At 43.9% G+C, this 14,878-nt stretch overlaps 1 protein-coding gene across 1 annotated transcript in view; it reads left to right on the forward strand.

Moving 5' to 3' along the window:
- The window catches only part of LOC144763808 (putative deoxyribonuclease tatdn3-A), a 47,997-nt gene that overhangs the window by 27,811 nt on the left and 5,308 nt on the right, over positions 1-14,878 (forward strand). The window contains exon 7 of the mRNA XM_078649756.1: positions 8,242-8,297. Within this exon, the coding sequence (XP_078505882.1) occupies positions 8,242-8,297 (56 nt within the window). The remainder of the gene's footprint in view (positions 1-8,241; positions 8,298-14,878) is intronic.

Genomic DNA, 14,878 nt, shown 5'->3' on the forward strand with positions numbered 1-14,878 from the left:
ACAGCAATATCATCTGCATACGCAAATACTTTATATACTCCATGATTTATCTCAACAGGTTTTATTGCCATATTATTCTCCAACGTAATGATAAAAGGTTCAATATAGAGAGCGAATAACAAGGGAGAACAAGGACACCCTTGTCTTGTCCCCCTTGCTATCGCTATATTCCCTGACAGCCTACCCGAGATACGTATGACAGCGATGGATGAAGGTATAATGTCTGTATGGCCGTAACAAATTCTGCCGGGAACCCCTTCCATGCTAGGACTGTCCACAAAAACCTCCACGAGACCCTGTCAAATGCTTTTTCAGCATCCAACAGGGCCACGCCAACAGGGGAGTTGGTACCCTGCGACCAGTCCAGCATGGAAATGATCCTTTTAATGTGGTCAGTAGTATCTCTATGTTGAATAAATCCATGTTGTCTTTGTGAGACCAAACCTGGTATGAGATCGTCCAACCTATTAGCGATAAGCTTCGAATATATCTTACTGTCTGAATTAAGTAACGAAATGGGCCTGCAGGACCCCATTTTGGTATCTTTTTTCCCTTTTCTTTTAAAAAACCATGATCGTTGCGTTTGACCAGGAATCGGGAGCATTACCAAAAAAGGCTTGTTGGCAAACTTCTAGTAATTCGTTTTTCAGTATGTTCCTAAAGATTTGATAGATTTCAAGTGGGATATTATCGGGGCCCGTTGCCTTTCCCTAAGCTAAACCTAATAAAGCCAACTCAACTTCACCCCATACCAAGGGAGCAGATAATATCATTTTTTACGTATCCAGCAGGACATCGGATGTCAAATCTTTCAGATATTCTCCCTCTTCGCCAACGTCCAATTCTGGCCCCGAGATGCTATATAAAGATTGATAGAATCCTTGAAAAGCTTCAAGAACACCCTCTTTAGTTTCTTGCATTACTCCGTTTAGATCAATAATTTTATGAATATCGTTGTAGACTGCCTTCTCCCTTAGTCTTTTCGGCAACATTCTACCTGTTCTTTCACTGAGTTCATAAGTATCTTCCTTGTGCTGTACATATTTTTCCACTATTTGATCAGCAATATTGGCGTACGCACTAGCCCTTTTAATAATAAGGTCTCTTTGAGCTACCACAGAATCTGAGCCCAAGCTAATCATTTCTGCTAATTTCCGCTCTGCCATTATAACCAGGTCGAAATCATTTTTATGTTTGGCCCATATCTTTTTACGTTTAAAATGAGCAAAGCTGAGAGTTTCACCTCTAACGACTGACTTAAAGGTATACCAAACTACTTTCTGCTCAGCTGTTCCTTTATTAAATTTAAAAAACTCCTGAATAATATTAGTCATAAATTGACAGTACTCCTCATCCATTAGTAACTTTCTATCAAAAGACCAGAACTGACTGCCTACTTTAGCCTCGGGGCCTAGAACAAGCTCTAGTATTACCGGATTATGAGCCAATACCAATTTAGGCTGTATCTCAATATTAGCTTTTACAAGCAGTGCGGATGCTACAAAAAAATAATCCAATCGAACAAATTTGGAGTGAGGGGCAGAAAAAAAGTAAACCTTGGATCATTGGACTGCAGTAAATTCCAAACATCACTAAGTCCATGTTCTAAAATCAAACCCCTTAATGATGTGAATACCTGCTTCGTTCTACCTGTATATACATTGTTTGCTCCAATATTCACCTGGGCGTCAATATGTACATTAAAATCACCACACATTACCACCGGTTGCGTCCACTGAGCTAATTCTATATTCAAGTAATTCAAAAGTTCGGCATCGTCCAAATTAGGACCATACACGTTACAAAGTGTAAATCTGAATTGATTAATCTTGAATTCACTGATTGCCCATCGGCCCCATTTATATGCAGCAGATTTTATACAAATGCCCAACCCACTTTTTGTAAGAATCGCCACCACTTTCTTAACCCCAGTTTGTTTGGAACACACTACCAGCTCCAGCCCTAGGTTTTGCAGAAGTCCCCTGTTAGCCCAAGCCGCATGCGTTTCCTGTAGACATAATAAATCAATATGTAACAGCTGTACAATTCTAGCCAATACCTGCCTTTTCTTGGGATCATTAAGGCCACATACATTCAGAGTAGTACAAATCTTCAGTTTTCTATCCAATTTCGAAGGAGAAAAATACACACTGAACCATCAATACATAATAAAAAGCATAGTCTCTTGTAAAACTTTTAAGCATCCTGCACTGGTTTGACATCCTCTGAACACAAAGAACCACTTTAGAATACGTCTGATCTGCTGCTGATTTTTCACCACCTACACCCCACACCCACCACCTTGACCCCACACCCCTCCCCATTAACCCTCCCACCCCACCCAGCCCACCCTACCCACCATATGAGGCCCAGGGACAATCAGTCCCTGCAAATTATGGAGTGCCGTACCCCCCCCTTCCCCGGGCCCGGGGAAGAGAATATATATATATGAGTATCACAAAAGAAACAAGCATTTACAATGCAATAGGTCTCCCAGCTTTAAAGTTTGAGCTATTGGCATTGTATATTACAATGTGTTACATTAACTTGTTATCAAACTCTGAATTGTTGTATAAAGATGATTTGCAAACTGTCAAATGTTGCTGAATAGTAAGCAACGTTGTGAATAATATTGTTTGCTAGTCATCCTTGGGTACCAGAGTACTTCACTTGAGGCAGCTCACTACTCTGCACTCACTACTCTGCACTCACTACTCTGCACTCACTGCTCACTACTCTGCACTCACTACTCACTACTCTGCACTCACTACTCTGCACTCACTACTCACTACTCACTACTCTGCACTCACTACTCTGCACTCACTACTCACTACTCTGCACACAGTAAATCTTAGGGCAGAGGGCCGCTTACAACAGAGCTCAGGGCAGTGTAAGATCTCACAGGTTGTAAGTGAGGTATAACAGACGGTCACAATATAGTAATCTCTCTAAAAGAAATCCATTTATCTGTGTTTCCGCTTTCCTCTGGACTCAACACAAAGAATGGATTGCATTGTCTATGTGAACTGCAATGCTGTAGTGGTTCAATGTTCTACAATGTGGGCTAATTCCAAACTTTTCTTACCTCCTCTTTGGTGAAATTTTTATCAGTCCCCAGCAGATACGGGGTTATAAAGCTCTCTCCTGGTCGCAGCTGCGTCATGAAGCCATGGAAACAGAGGTAGCAAGCCAGGAACTTCCAGCGCTTGCTTTCCACATCACGCACTGGCACCTCTGGTGGCGGTGCAAGTGGAGGCTGGGGAGCAGAGTCCTCATTATCTACAGCCATTCTCTGACTGTTTGTTACTCTAAGGCTACAGCGCCCTCCTACTGGGAAGATAAAATATGCATCCATTACCCTTGGACGTGCCTGGCAGGAGCTGCTGTTTAGTACATAACCTGAGTCCAGTAGATGAGATCAAGCTTGCAAGCACCAAACCTGATACTCCATAACTCCTTGCTAAAGTTGCACAAGCACCATTCGGCGAAAAAGTAATCAAAGATTTAAAAAAATACCACCAAATAAACACTGTTATACTTAAAACTTCTCAAAAAATCAAGGGTTCTGCAACCAATCAGAGTGTGCCCAACACACAGTCAGACGCAGTAGCATCAAAACACACTGCACCTTAGTGCGTCCAAATGGAGATCCTGGTCCAGGCCCATCAACTTCACGTTCCTTCCGTTCAGCTCCGCACTATCAATAAAAGGCCTCCTGAACCAATCCAAAATGCGTGAAACCTCTAAATTTCATCTTAAAATAGTGTTCTCACCAAAATGTCTTCTTTCACCTGCTACAACTAATGGAGGAATTCTACATTCCTTACCGCAACCCACAAGACTTCTCTGTGTATTACAGTCACAACATTGCACCTTGGATACCGCAATGCCATTACAATCCGACTCTCTGCTAAAACCATCGTTCAATGTGACGGGCTGGGGCCTATGCGGCGCAAATCATCTTTGGACCTTGCTGGTTGGACATCACCCTGATACAGGTTGCCTTGCATCAGTTACAGATCAAACGACAAGAAAAACAGAAGACGGAAAGAATCCACGGACGGAATACACGGAGGACGGAATACACGGAGGCCGCCCCGGAAGTCAGGCACGGTCGCCTGTGACGGGGGCGGGGCCACGTCCAGACCGGAAGAGGAGGCAGGCGGAGTCGATGCGTCTCGCGGCCCGGGGCTCCTGTGAGCGGTGTGGAGACCCGGGGCCGCGCTAGCAGGAGGTTGGGCGCCGCGTGCTGAGAGAAGAGTCCCCGACATTGCCCAGGTAAGTTTCAAAAGGCTGGGGGGGCGGGGGGGCCTCGGCGCACTCGTGTGTGTGTGTATGCATGGGAGAGTGTGAAGGCTGGGGGGGCGGGGGGGCCTCGGCGCACTCGTGTGTGTGTGTATGCATGGGAGAGTGTGTGTCTCTGTATGTATGTATGTATGTATGTGCGTGCGTGCGTGCATGGGTGCTCGTGTGTGTGTCTGTGTCTGTGTGAATGCGCATGCGTGTGGGAGCTTCCCAGGAGACAGCAGCTGGCCACAGCGCTCGTTCGCGTGCGCGTGGCCAGCTCTAATCGCCTCCTCGGAGACAAAATGCGCGCGGCCAGTACTGTCTCCTGGGGAGCACAGTCAGTGACAAAAGATCTCCTGGCGGACACAGCGCTGACGCGCTGTTAAACGCCAGGAGACCTAAAAAGGAACCCACCCTATAGCATTAGTAGCAGACGAGCTACAGACCCTAGTTTAACCTCATTAAACCTACCCCTTCCTACAAAGATTCCAAATACTCTTTAGCCTTAATTTCTGAAAGGAAGAATCTTGTTTGCCCTTTTATAATAACTTTGAGCTTTGCCGGATTCTGCAAGTAAACTGTGGCTCCTTTTTTTTAAAATCAGATATCAACTGACGCAGATGCCAGCGCTTAGAGACTGTAGCCTGACAAAAATCTGGCCTAACAAAGAAGCTGCAGTCCTTAGCCAACGCTTTTTTGTCTGGCCTAGCCAACGCATATATATCTTCTCTGGCTAAGAAATTATTAAAGTAGACTAACATTGCCCTTGAACGCTCTTCCTTCCCTTGCCGGGGTTTCCTAACAGTAAACGGAAACCGGTGTTCTCTTTGGATTTCTCTTGACCAGTCCCACAGTGTCAATTCAGGAAAAGCTTCAGATAGTAGTTCAGCTACGAATTTCCGCATGTCAGACCCCTCCTTTTTCTCAGGAATACCTAAAAAGCGCAGGTTATTCCTGCGTGCTTGATTCTCCAGGTCTGACAGTTTATAGCAGAGATCATCACGATGAGCTTTGATAGACTCCAACTCTAATTTTTGAGCAGCAGCATCATCTTCTAATACAGATATTCTAACCTCCGCTTCAGTAACTCTGTCAGCTGTATCGGACCAGATTTTTATCGGACGTCGGACGGCATTCTTTACTTTGCAACATGTTGCCTGCGTTTGTGAATTTTCAGCTTTGCTTTCCGCTCTATGACTCATCATTGTATTGTAAATTGTGGCCACGGTGATCTCCGGAGGAGCATTCATGTCCTTCCCATTCTTCTCAACTTCGGGTCTTACATTTTCAGCGAAATCTGATTCTGCTCCTGGCACTACCTTTACACTCTCGGAAATCAGCTCTTCGGTTTTAGACTTAGTACGATGCGACCCTCTTTTCTTCCGTCTCCTGACAGTGGAAACACTGACATTTGGCGAAGCTGGATTTATCCTTAGCATCTCCACCGAGCTACTGCCCTCGCTGTATTCAGCCCAGTCTTTACTTAAATTAGTGCTCTCCTCTGATGATGGATCTGACAGTGAATAGAAATTAACACCAGCTTCTTGCAACCCCGTCCGCTCTTGTGTGGAGGCCCCCTCCGTTAAAGCCAGCAAGTCTATCTCTGATACGAGATTATCCAAACTGCCAGTCAAAACCTCTTTTAGCACAGTATCAGAAACTCCTTCTCCCACAATGCCACTCTTAGCACTCGAAACATACGGAACTTTATTGTGCTGTTTTATAGTTGCATCCAAGTTTATACTATTTTCATTCGGAGTAACTATTCTGATAGGGGGCAAGTGTTCACTTCCACCAGGTGTGTCCACAGCAATAGCTTTATCAAAAACTAGTTCTGAACCACCCGGCTGAGGTGCAGTATTTTTTTTAATCTGTCTCTCAAACATCGCAGGCAGGGTATGGGTCCCTTGTTTAATCAAACGTGGAGCCACTGTTATCTTTCCAGAGAGTTCTCCCCCCTTTCTCATGTTTGGTGAAGAAACATTTTGTAGACTGTTCTCACCTCCTTCAGTCAGCCCTCCAGCGGTGTTTTCACCGGCTTCCACCGTCGCTTCCACTATCGCCGACTGCTCCTTTGCTTTTCCACTACGTGTAGCGACCTTCGGTAACGTTTTCAGCGGCATTTTCTTTCGAGCCGTGGCTCGTCCACGGACAACTCTGCACTGAAGTCCCAACAGCAGAACTGGCAGCCGCCAGAATGGGGCTCGATGACGAGAAAGCAAAAAACTGACCAGCATCCGCGCAATGTAACGCCGAGCCGCTAAGAATCAGAACAGATGCTCGCAACGTACCGCAGCACCGTCACGTCTCTGCCGTCTCTGCCGGGAGTTAGCACAGGTGCTCCCAATTGCAGTACCTCCGCCGCGTTTTCCGCGTTTGCAGCCAGCGAAAAGTAATTCAACAACGCAGGTCACTGTTCCAATACACCACGCTACAAAACCATCATAATCCGTAAGGTGGGTCAAAATCAGCTCAAGTAATGGTCCTCTTCACCGAGACCCGGAGCGAGGGACTGAGCTGCTTACACAGCCCACGCCCCGGCCGCCATCTTGCCTCCCAAAAAATTGGCAGGATTAAGGGTCTGATATAGAATCTGGTGGGCGGGATATTCCATCACAAACATGGCAGGTGTATTGCAAGTGCATTATGGACTATCCATCTTGTAATAAGGTGGATGTGATATCCTCCAAATATTGACAGAGCATCCCACCCCTTACACTCTAAATAAAGTAATAAGCCTCCCATGAAGAAAGCTAACCACGAACTTCAGGACGTCCATATTTATTGTCCAATAAGGGGTCTCCGATTTCTGTTCATGGTTTTTGATACCTTTTTTCATGAGATTTTCATTGACATCCAAAGAACATGCATTGGCTTTGAGGAGTAAGTGCTAACTCGATTCACTTCGTAATTCAAACTTTGCTGCCAGCAAGTGAACTACAAGGTTCTCTCTCTCGCCCTGCACCCATGCCCGTTGATGTTCGTCAAAGTTCCGGTCTTGCCTCTACTTTATTTAATTTGTACATGCAACTAGTTAGTGAATTGGGGATGTTCTGCAAGGGTTTTTGAACTTCCTTCCATCAGAACTGTGCCTCACACCTTTGTTCAATGCTGTCCAAAAGGCTTCGAACGTTCTACTCTTTAGTCATCATTTCCTGGGCTTGATGGTAAAATTATTTTAATGCTCTTGCCACATGCTTTGCTTATTTTGTTCTAAGCCCTTATTCATACAAATTGTTATTTATCATCAGTGCTACCTTTTTTTTTTTTTTTTAAACATAGTTTATTGAGTTTCTTGCACATACAATCCAGCACATAGCATGTAACATTTGTTATAGTATTCCTCTTGGCAGTTAAAAAAAATTATAACACGTTGCTCAACCCCAGTATCATTATGATCATATAGTTACAAGAAGAAATAGGCGTGCATCGGTGAAAAACAGCACAGGGAGAGATAGTCATGCAATGCAGTACTATACATAAAATACCTACAATGGAAAAAAAAAAAGGAAACAAAACCATAATGTAAAGATTCGAAAAAAAGGAACAATTCCCTATAAGCCCTAACTACCCTCCTCCCCAAGGTCGCGGTCGGTGTTGCTACTAAATGTATACTACCGGAGCTGCAAAAGGGTGGGCTGTGTCATAAAGGTCTGCAGGTTGGGCCAACATCCATTAGCACGCCGCAAAACAAGTCTACAGTATACCCAGTGGCAGTGGTGTTATCAGTGCTACCTCTTCCGTTAGAAATTCTTCCTATAATGGCTACTTGATATGTTGCTTGATGTTTTAAGACTGCAATTCCTGCTTAATGGCTGCCTTTTTGTACCTCTGTTTGTCATGCATCTGTTGTTATCAGCTATGCCTGCACAAAGCTCTGGTGCAGTTTGAGGCCTGATGTGCACTAAATGAAACTATAAAACAAATTACAATTCTTTCTGTTTCTTTTTACAGAAATGTACATTCCCGTTCAGCTGGAAGACAAACCATTTCCTTCCTTAAAGAGCACGGTAATATTACAAATTAACAGTATATGTTATGCAAAATAATTTTTCAATGCTGTATTAAATTTCATTGCATGTAGCCACGTCTTTATAGGTTGTGTGGTCACAGTTTAAATTCTACTTTGTGCCAGTAAGTGAAAGTTAGCTTCTGTCATCTGGCTCGCCGAAGTTCTGAATTAGTGGTAAATGCTGCTCCCATGCAGTTAGATTGGCAACTGAGTCTCAAAATGTTTACCCGTCAGGGGCGTACCCGTAAATGCAGCTGTGTGTCTGGGAGCATCACATATGTATTCTGACCTAGCCCTTAAGCATCCCACACACGTTTCATTCTTTGTTCATTTTATTTAGCCAAGCATTATAGACTCTGAGGTGATTTTGATTCTTATTGTCTGCTATTTTGTCTTGAGCATGAGTGTTTCTCTCCAGCTATTATTTTTTTTTATCGTGATTTTTTTTCTTTTTTCACCACATTTGCCCACTAAGGGCCTGTTTACAAGTTTGGTTGTATGGGAGCGGGCCGCCGCACCAGCCAAACTTGACTACCGACTGCCCTCCCGCCAGATTAAGAATGTTGTCCTGTTTTGGCAGTCCCACGGGGGTGCATGTTAGAAGGCACCGCAATGGGAGTGCCAAAGCAAGTTCCTGCCTGGCATTGACTGTGAAGTCCATGCCGGGCAGAAACTGGGGGTGCATGCAGACAGAGGGGCACGCCATGTGCCCCCCTCCATGCATCTCCTGGCCCAGTGACAGCAGGGGGCCCTGTAAGGCCCCCTTAGTTTCCTCACGTCACACTTTTCATGGCGGGCTAATCGCCCTGAAAACTGTGGCAGTGAGGAAACTCCACGGCACATATTACTGTCTTACACCGCTGCGTCAAAGCCGTGGGTCAAGGATTGCTGTTGGTTGCAGCGGCCCTGTGGCGATCCCACTGCCGAACTCAATATACAGTGGTTGGACATCCAGTGCAGCGTTTCACAGACTGCCATGACTACGGTGGTTCTTTGGTCATAATCAGGGCCTAAGTCTGTGCATCCACAGCCTGGACTCAAGCTATGTCCATCTGCTGCAATTAGGGTGTCCCTTGAATGGGGTTCAAACATTCTTAGCTTCTGCAGCTCTGAGTCACAATAGTAAAACAGTCATTCATGGTTGATGACTTTTTCTGTACATGCCAAACGCCACATATGGACACTAAATACCGTGTATCTCTGCCCACATTGAGTACAGATTTCTTGAAGAATGGCACCACACTTTTTTGCTATGTAAGGGTTTTTACAGCATATAAAATATCATTACAAGGCATTTCTCCCACCATCTGTTGGCTTATTCTCACTAGATAGAGCCCAGATGATACCGGCAAGGGACACAGGCCTCCCCAAAAAAGGGGGGATCATGGTAAACACTATAGGCAATCACTTGTAACTTTCTTCAGTCAGTCTGGCTATAGGAATCCCAAGGATTTAGAAATGGAGGTCTTAGTTTATCCTATATCAACCCTCTAAAGAGCCTTCCCTTATTTATAACTAGTGCAGTGAAGGTTACGATCGATACATCAGCTAAAACCTTTGGACCCTGTACACTACAGACAATACTCTGGTGTCCTTCAGTTGAATTTGTTAGTCGCTTTCCTCCTTTTCTTACTTTTTACCCAGTGATGATACTTCACCCAGCCAATACTCCTTCACATACCTCCCAACCTATCAGATCGCTGCGTACCCTCCCCAATTTTCCTTCCCCATGTCTTCTCAGGGAAAAAATCATCCGCACCCTGGTTGCATTAACAGCCATCGCAATTACCTCAGACAGGAGTCTTTCTCCTCTCCTACCCAATCTTGCTTAAGTTTTCCCTGTAATCAAAAGGCCAAGTGCAAAAAACTATTAATTATGCTTTTAACCCATTGGTTGGCCCTGCCCTTAAGGTCTGAGTTAAGTATACTGGCTAGCGAGCCCTTGATAAACAGAAGACATAATTTCTATGAATTGAGTGATTTCTGCCCCTTGATGTTGCATGTACAAAGATATGTCTGTTGTTCTTTCATGATCTTGAAGATAGACCTTGGCATCAGTATTTTGGAGAGGTGTGGTCATTTACCTTAATCTAAAGTGCCTTTCAGTGGTATTATGAGGGAAATCAGACTGAAGAAAAACATAATAGTCAGTGACTTTGATAGGGTTATTAAGACACGCCTTTTGAAAGATCTGCTGGCGAAGAAGAAAATTCTCTCTGTAGATGTGTATTGCTCTTGGTTTACCAGAGTTGTTCCATGAAGTGATGTACTTACTGCTTTTGTTGCCTTTTATTAATCTCTAAGTCAAACCGATGAGCACTTTGTATTATGTTGAAGCCTCATTCAGTAAGTTGAGGAAACGCATGGTGAAACAGCTTAGCTATAAATTTTCTCAGATCTGATTCTTCTACACCTTCCTCAGATGCCGCGATTCTCAGGTTGTTTCTTTGCCATCGATTCCCGTACTCACATGCGATGCTTATGCTGTCTCTGTTTCATCAAACCTTGCTTCCAACTACTTCAGTTTGGTCATTATGGCTTCAAATACTTTGATATTTTGCGTGCAGAGGCTCACATCTATAGTTTCAGATTTGTGAGAGCTGTATAACCATGCCATATTTCTTCCCTGTGAGTACCTTTCTTAGTGGGATGGTTCAACTTCTATTTGCTGACTACTATTTATGCATGCAGGAATATTGACATCTTTCTCTACAATGCCTGCCTCTAAATCTCTTTTACCAACAGAGATGTGAATACAGACGCAGAGTAATTACATTTCAGGACTGCTTCTTGTTCACTACTATCTTTGCCTCCTTGTTTGGTTTCTGGGAGTGAAATGTTCTCATGTGTGTAACTGGCCAAAGATTTCTCAACCTCTTGAAGGGCTCTCTCTCTCTGGCCAGTTTCTGCCCTCATTACTTCTAAGATTTCGGCTGATCTGTCTGAATTTGAAAAGAATTGCTCAACACTTTCCTGATTGTCTGGCGCCTTGCTGATTTCATCCCCCAACAACTTATTCCATGTGCCCTGGGCTCTGGCTTTTCGGGACCCCCACTTCATTTTTGATGGCCGCCACTGCTAAGTAATGCTTGTAGGTCAGATGTTGTAAGAGAATATTAGTTGGTAATATATTTCCCAGTAGCTTTGTCCTTAGACTTCATCAGGATTGGTCTTTGGGTCAAAAACCTAGATACTATGTTCTTTTGTTGAGGTATATTTTACCACCATTATTAAAAGTTCCAACCCTCCACACCCTGCCTTCGGATTCACTTTCCTGTTTGCAACATCAGGTGTATTAAATGATGGTTTCTCACCAGATTTCCGGGTTTCAATAGCAATCAACTACTCTGCTTGCTGTCCGATGTCTGCTGCTGTTGTTTACCTTTGTTGCACGTATAGTCTATATGTTCTAGAGTGACCTTGTTTGCTTCTTGTGTCTGCTGCTCATTTGGTAATGCGGGTTGTGGGTTTATCTCTATGTTGACCTGTATCAGGCTCTGCATATTCTGGTCTGCTATTGACATGGTGCTTTGCTGTGTTAAGGCTCCAGACCCAGATACAGCTCTTGTCTTTGAACATGCAAACGGTCCGCAGGTGAAGAAAGTCAACAAATGGCTTTCTATGTCTGACTGTTCTAGATGCCAATTTCCTGGTTCCTGATGGGTCTTATATGCCAGCATCGATGCAGCAGCACAAGCAGCTGAGCGAACTGTCTGCTTAGATGCTGGCATTCGTCTTCCTCATATCCAGTGGAGTGGAGACAGTGAGGCAACTAGTGGATTCACCAGTAGGACAATCAGTGATGTCCATACTTGGCCACAAGTACCAATGACCACACACATGATCACATTGATCATTGTGGCTGAAATGTCACCACAGGTGTCCCAGATAAATAAAAAAAATTGGGAGATATCGCTGGTGCTTGCAAAGTTCAGGAAGGCAAGGTGTTCAGGAGACTCCGAGGATGAATGTCATCAAGAAACTATATTTTACAGTCAATGGACAACTTCTGTAGACTGATTTAAATTACAGCTGCGGTTAATAGTTCCATACATTTATGCAGATCCATATACGGCTTTCACATGAGGAAAATAGTCCTTGTTGCGGGTTCAGAGGGAGGAGACCCAGTCCACAACTTCGCAGATTTTGCTAACTCTTCTCTGATAGTTGTCTTATTGAGCCTAGAAGGTAAACTTGCACCTGGATCTCCTCCTCACAATTCCAAAACCTTAAGCTACAGAGCCTTACTTCTTCTTACTCCCAGTTTTCGTTATGCGGGATGGGGTCTCACCTATCAATAGTTCTAAGCTATTGCAGCTCTTTAAATAAGTCCCGCATTTGAGGGTAATTGCTTCAGAGGACATCTATCTGAATTTTTTTGTAAACAGTCCCTTAAAAGCATGAAGAGAACATACCTGACTACAGTCATGGGCAATAGTACTGATGCCACTATTGCCCTGGATTATGATTTCTAGCTTGTGAAGGCTACCCCTGGGTTCAGGGTAGGGTCATTTAAGCCCCTGGGAGGAAGACGGAAGAATGCGTTCATGCTGGAGTCGAATGATGGAGTGGAAAAACCTATTAAGGAAATTAAATCTGGATCCCCTTTAGACCCTTATCCCCCCGCAGTTTTGAGAGATACAGCGAAGGAGGTGAGTCCTATTCTCACTGAAATATTCAATAACATGTTCACCTCTGGCATTTTTCCTGCTCTATGGAAGGATGCATCAATCCTTTAACTGATAACAAAAAAATGTAACCTGGACGCATCAAACCCCAGCAATTATCGTCCAATTGCCATGCTGCCACTCCCAGCTAAGATTGTGGAGAAAATCTTCAGGATAGCTCTTTTTTCTTATCAGTCGCTATCTTAAAGCCACTTATAAAACTGTTATCCTCTGTATTGATCTTTCTGTCCTATCACCGGTGTCCTCAGTAGGATAACTATATTATTTGTTTCCCACATCTTCATATACTTCCTCTTTTTATATCAGGGTTTAAGCTTTTTCCCCATGGCAATTATTTTGGTTGAACTCCTAGGTGGTTTTACTCTCACATCACAGTTTAACACCTATTTCTGTACTTCACGAGTTATTGTTTCACTAGGACTTACTCAGAAACCTACTCTTGTATTGTGTTGTCATCTCGTATTTACTGAATATTTGTAATTATGTTTTGTTTCTGTAAAATGCCCTTTTATATATGTACTTTTGCAATATTAATCTAGACGTTCAACTTTCTTTAAATTGTAAACCACTATAAGGCTGCAGGACCAGATCCATGCTAAACAAATAAATGCAAAAATAAACCAATCAATGAATAAATAATCACTCTTGATCCAGGATACTGCAGTGAGGGATCCTCTTCTTGTGTAGCAGCTTGTCATTGTGAAAGCACCTTTGATGTGTTCTATTTGTGAATTTAATCTTGATACATCCTAATGCAGGTGGGTTTATTACTATGACCCTGATTCCCTGAGTTTCTAAATGCAGTTGGTTTGCGCCCTGGTGTTTAGCCTCTTGGTCTGTGACTCATGTATCCTGTTGAGGGTCTACACTAGACACGAGTTCGCCATCTGTAGCTTCGAGGTGCCACATTTTGCAGTACTTCTCAGGTATAAGTCTTGACCAGTGGAATCCTCCCTGCACCATTTGTGTCCTACAGTCACAGTGCCCTGCTCCTAGTTCCTGACCACTTCGCCAATCGATGCAAAGACATCAACAGAGACCTAAAAGGTGGCTCTCCTGAGGCTCTTAAGCTATGCTCATGAGCTCATGCTGTGGGCGCCTGTGTATCTTGTTCTTGAAGGCGCACTCACATCGAAGATTCCGCTCCTCATCTCCCCCTTCCACTCACCACCAATGTCCTCACCGCTGCCTCAAAGCACCGTAACATACTCCTGCCATCTTCCCCTACTCTCATTGGTCATGTCCCAGGAAGGAGCAAGTGTCCTCTGCCACAGCTATGCTCCGAGTCATGCACAGTGGCGTAAGACTAAATGACGGTGCCCCCCGCCCCCCCACAGGAATAGCATGAGGGGCCTCTGCCATATCTTAGAGATATTCATCGGCCTTCGACTGAATTGGCCATCCCACCTGCGCCGCAGGGGTTGCAGGGGCCTGCATTACCCCCTGAGCATGCAAACTGCATGCATTAGCTATCCTTCAGGAACAAGTCTACGCTGAGACGATTGCTTGATTTCACTCTGTCTGGATTTTCTACAACACATGACCCACAAATAAAAATGTTCTTGTATCCATGAGAAAGAGAACGCCAAATATACTCTCACACATGTGTAACAAACAGGTGGTTTATTCCTGCACAGTTTTTGAGAACTTGACAAGTGATCAGTGTTTCCAAAGACGTTGCAAACTATGTCAGATTAGGTTTCTCTTATTAGGAATAGGATTGTAAATGCATATGTACAAAATGTGCATTATTATGGGTTTGTAGAGTGCAGTCAAACACTTGAAAAGGTGTGCAGAGAAGTACAAACCAGATCTTACTTTATACTTGATGATGTCAATTCAAGATGGTGTTTTGACTTATTAGGAGGTTTGAGGAGGTGCTTTTCATTTC

Source organism: Lissotriton helveticus, chromosome 6 (genome assembly GCF_964261635.1).
Source record: "Lissotriton helveticus chromosome 6, aLisHel1.1, whole genome shotgun sequence".
NCBI lineage: Eukaryota > Metazoa > Chordata > Amphibia > Caudata > Salamandridae > Lissotriton > Lissotriton helveticus.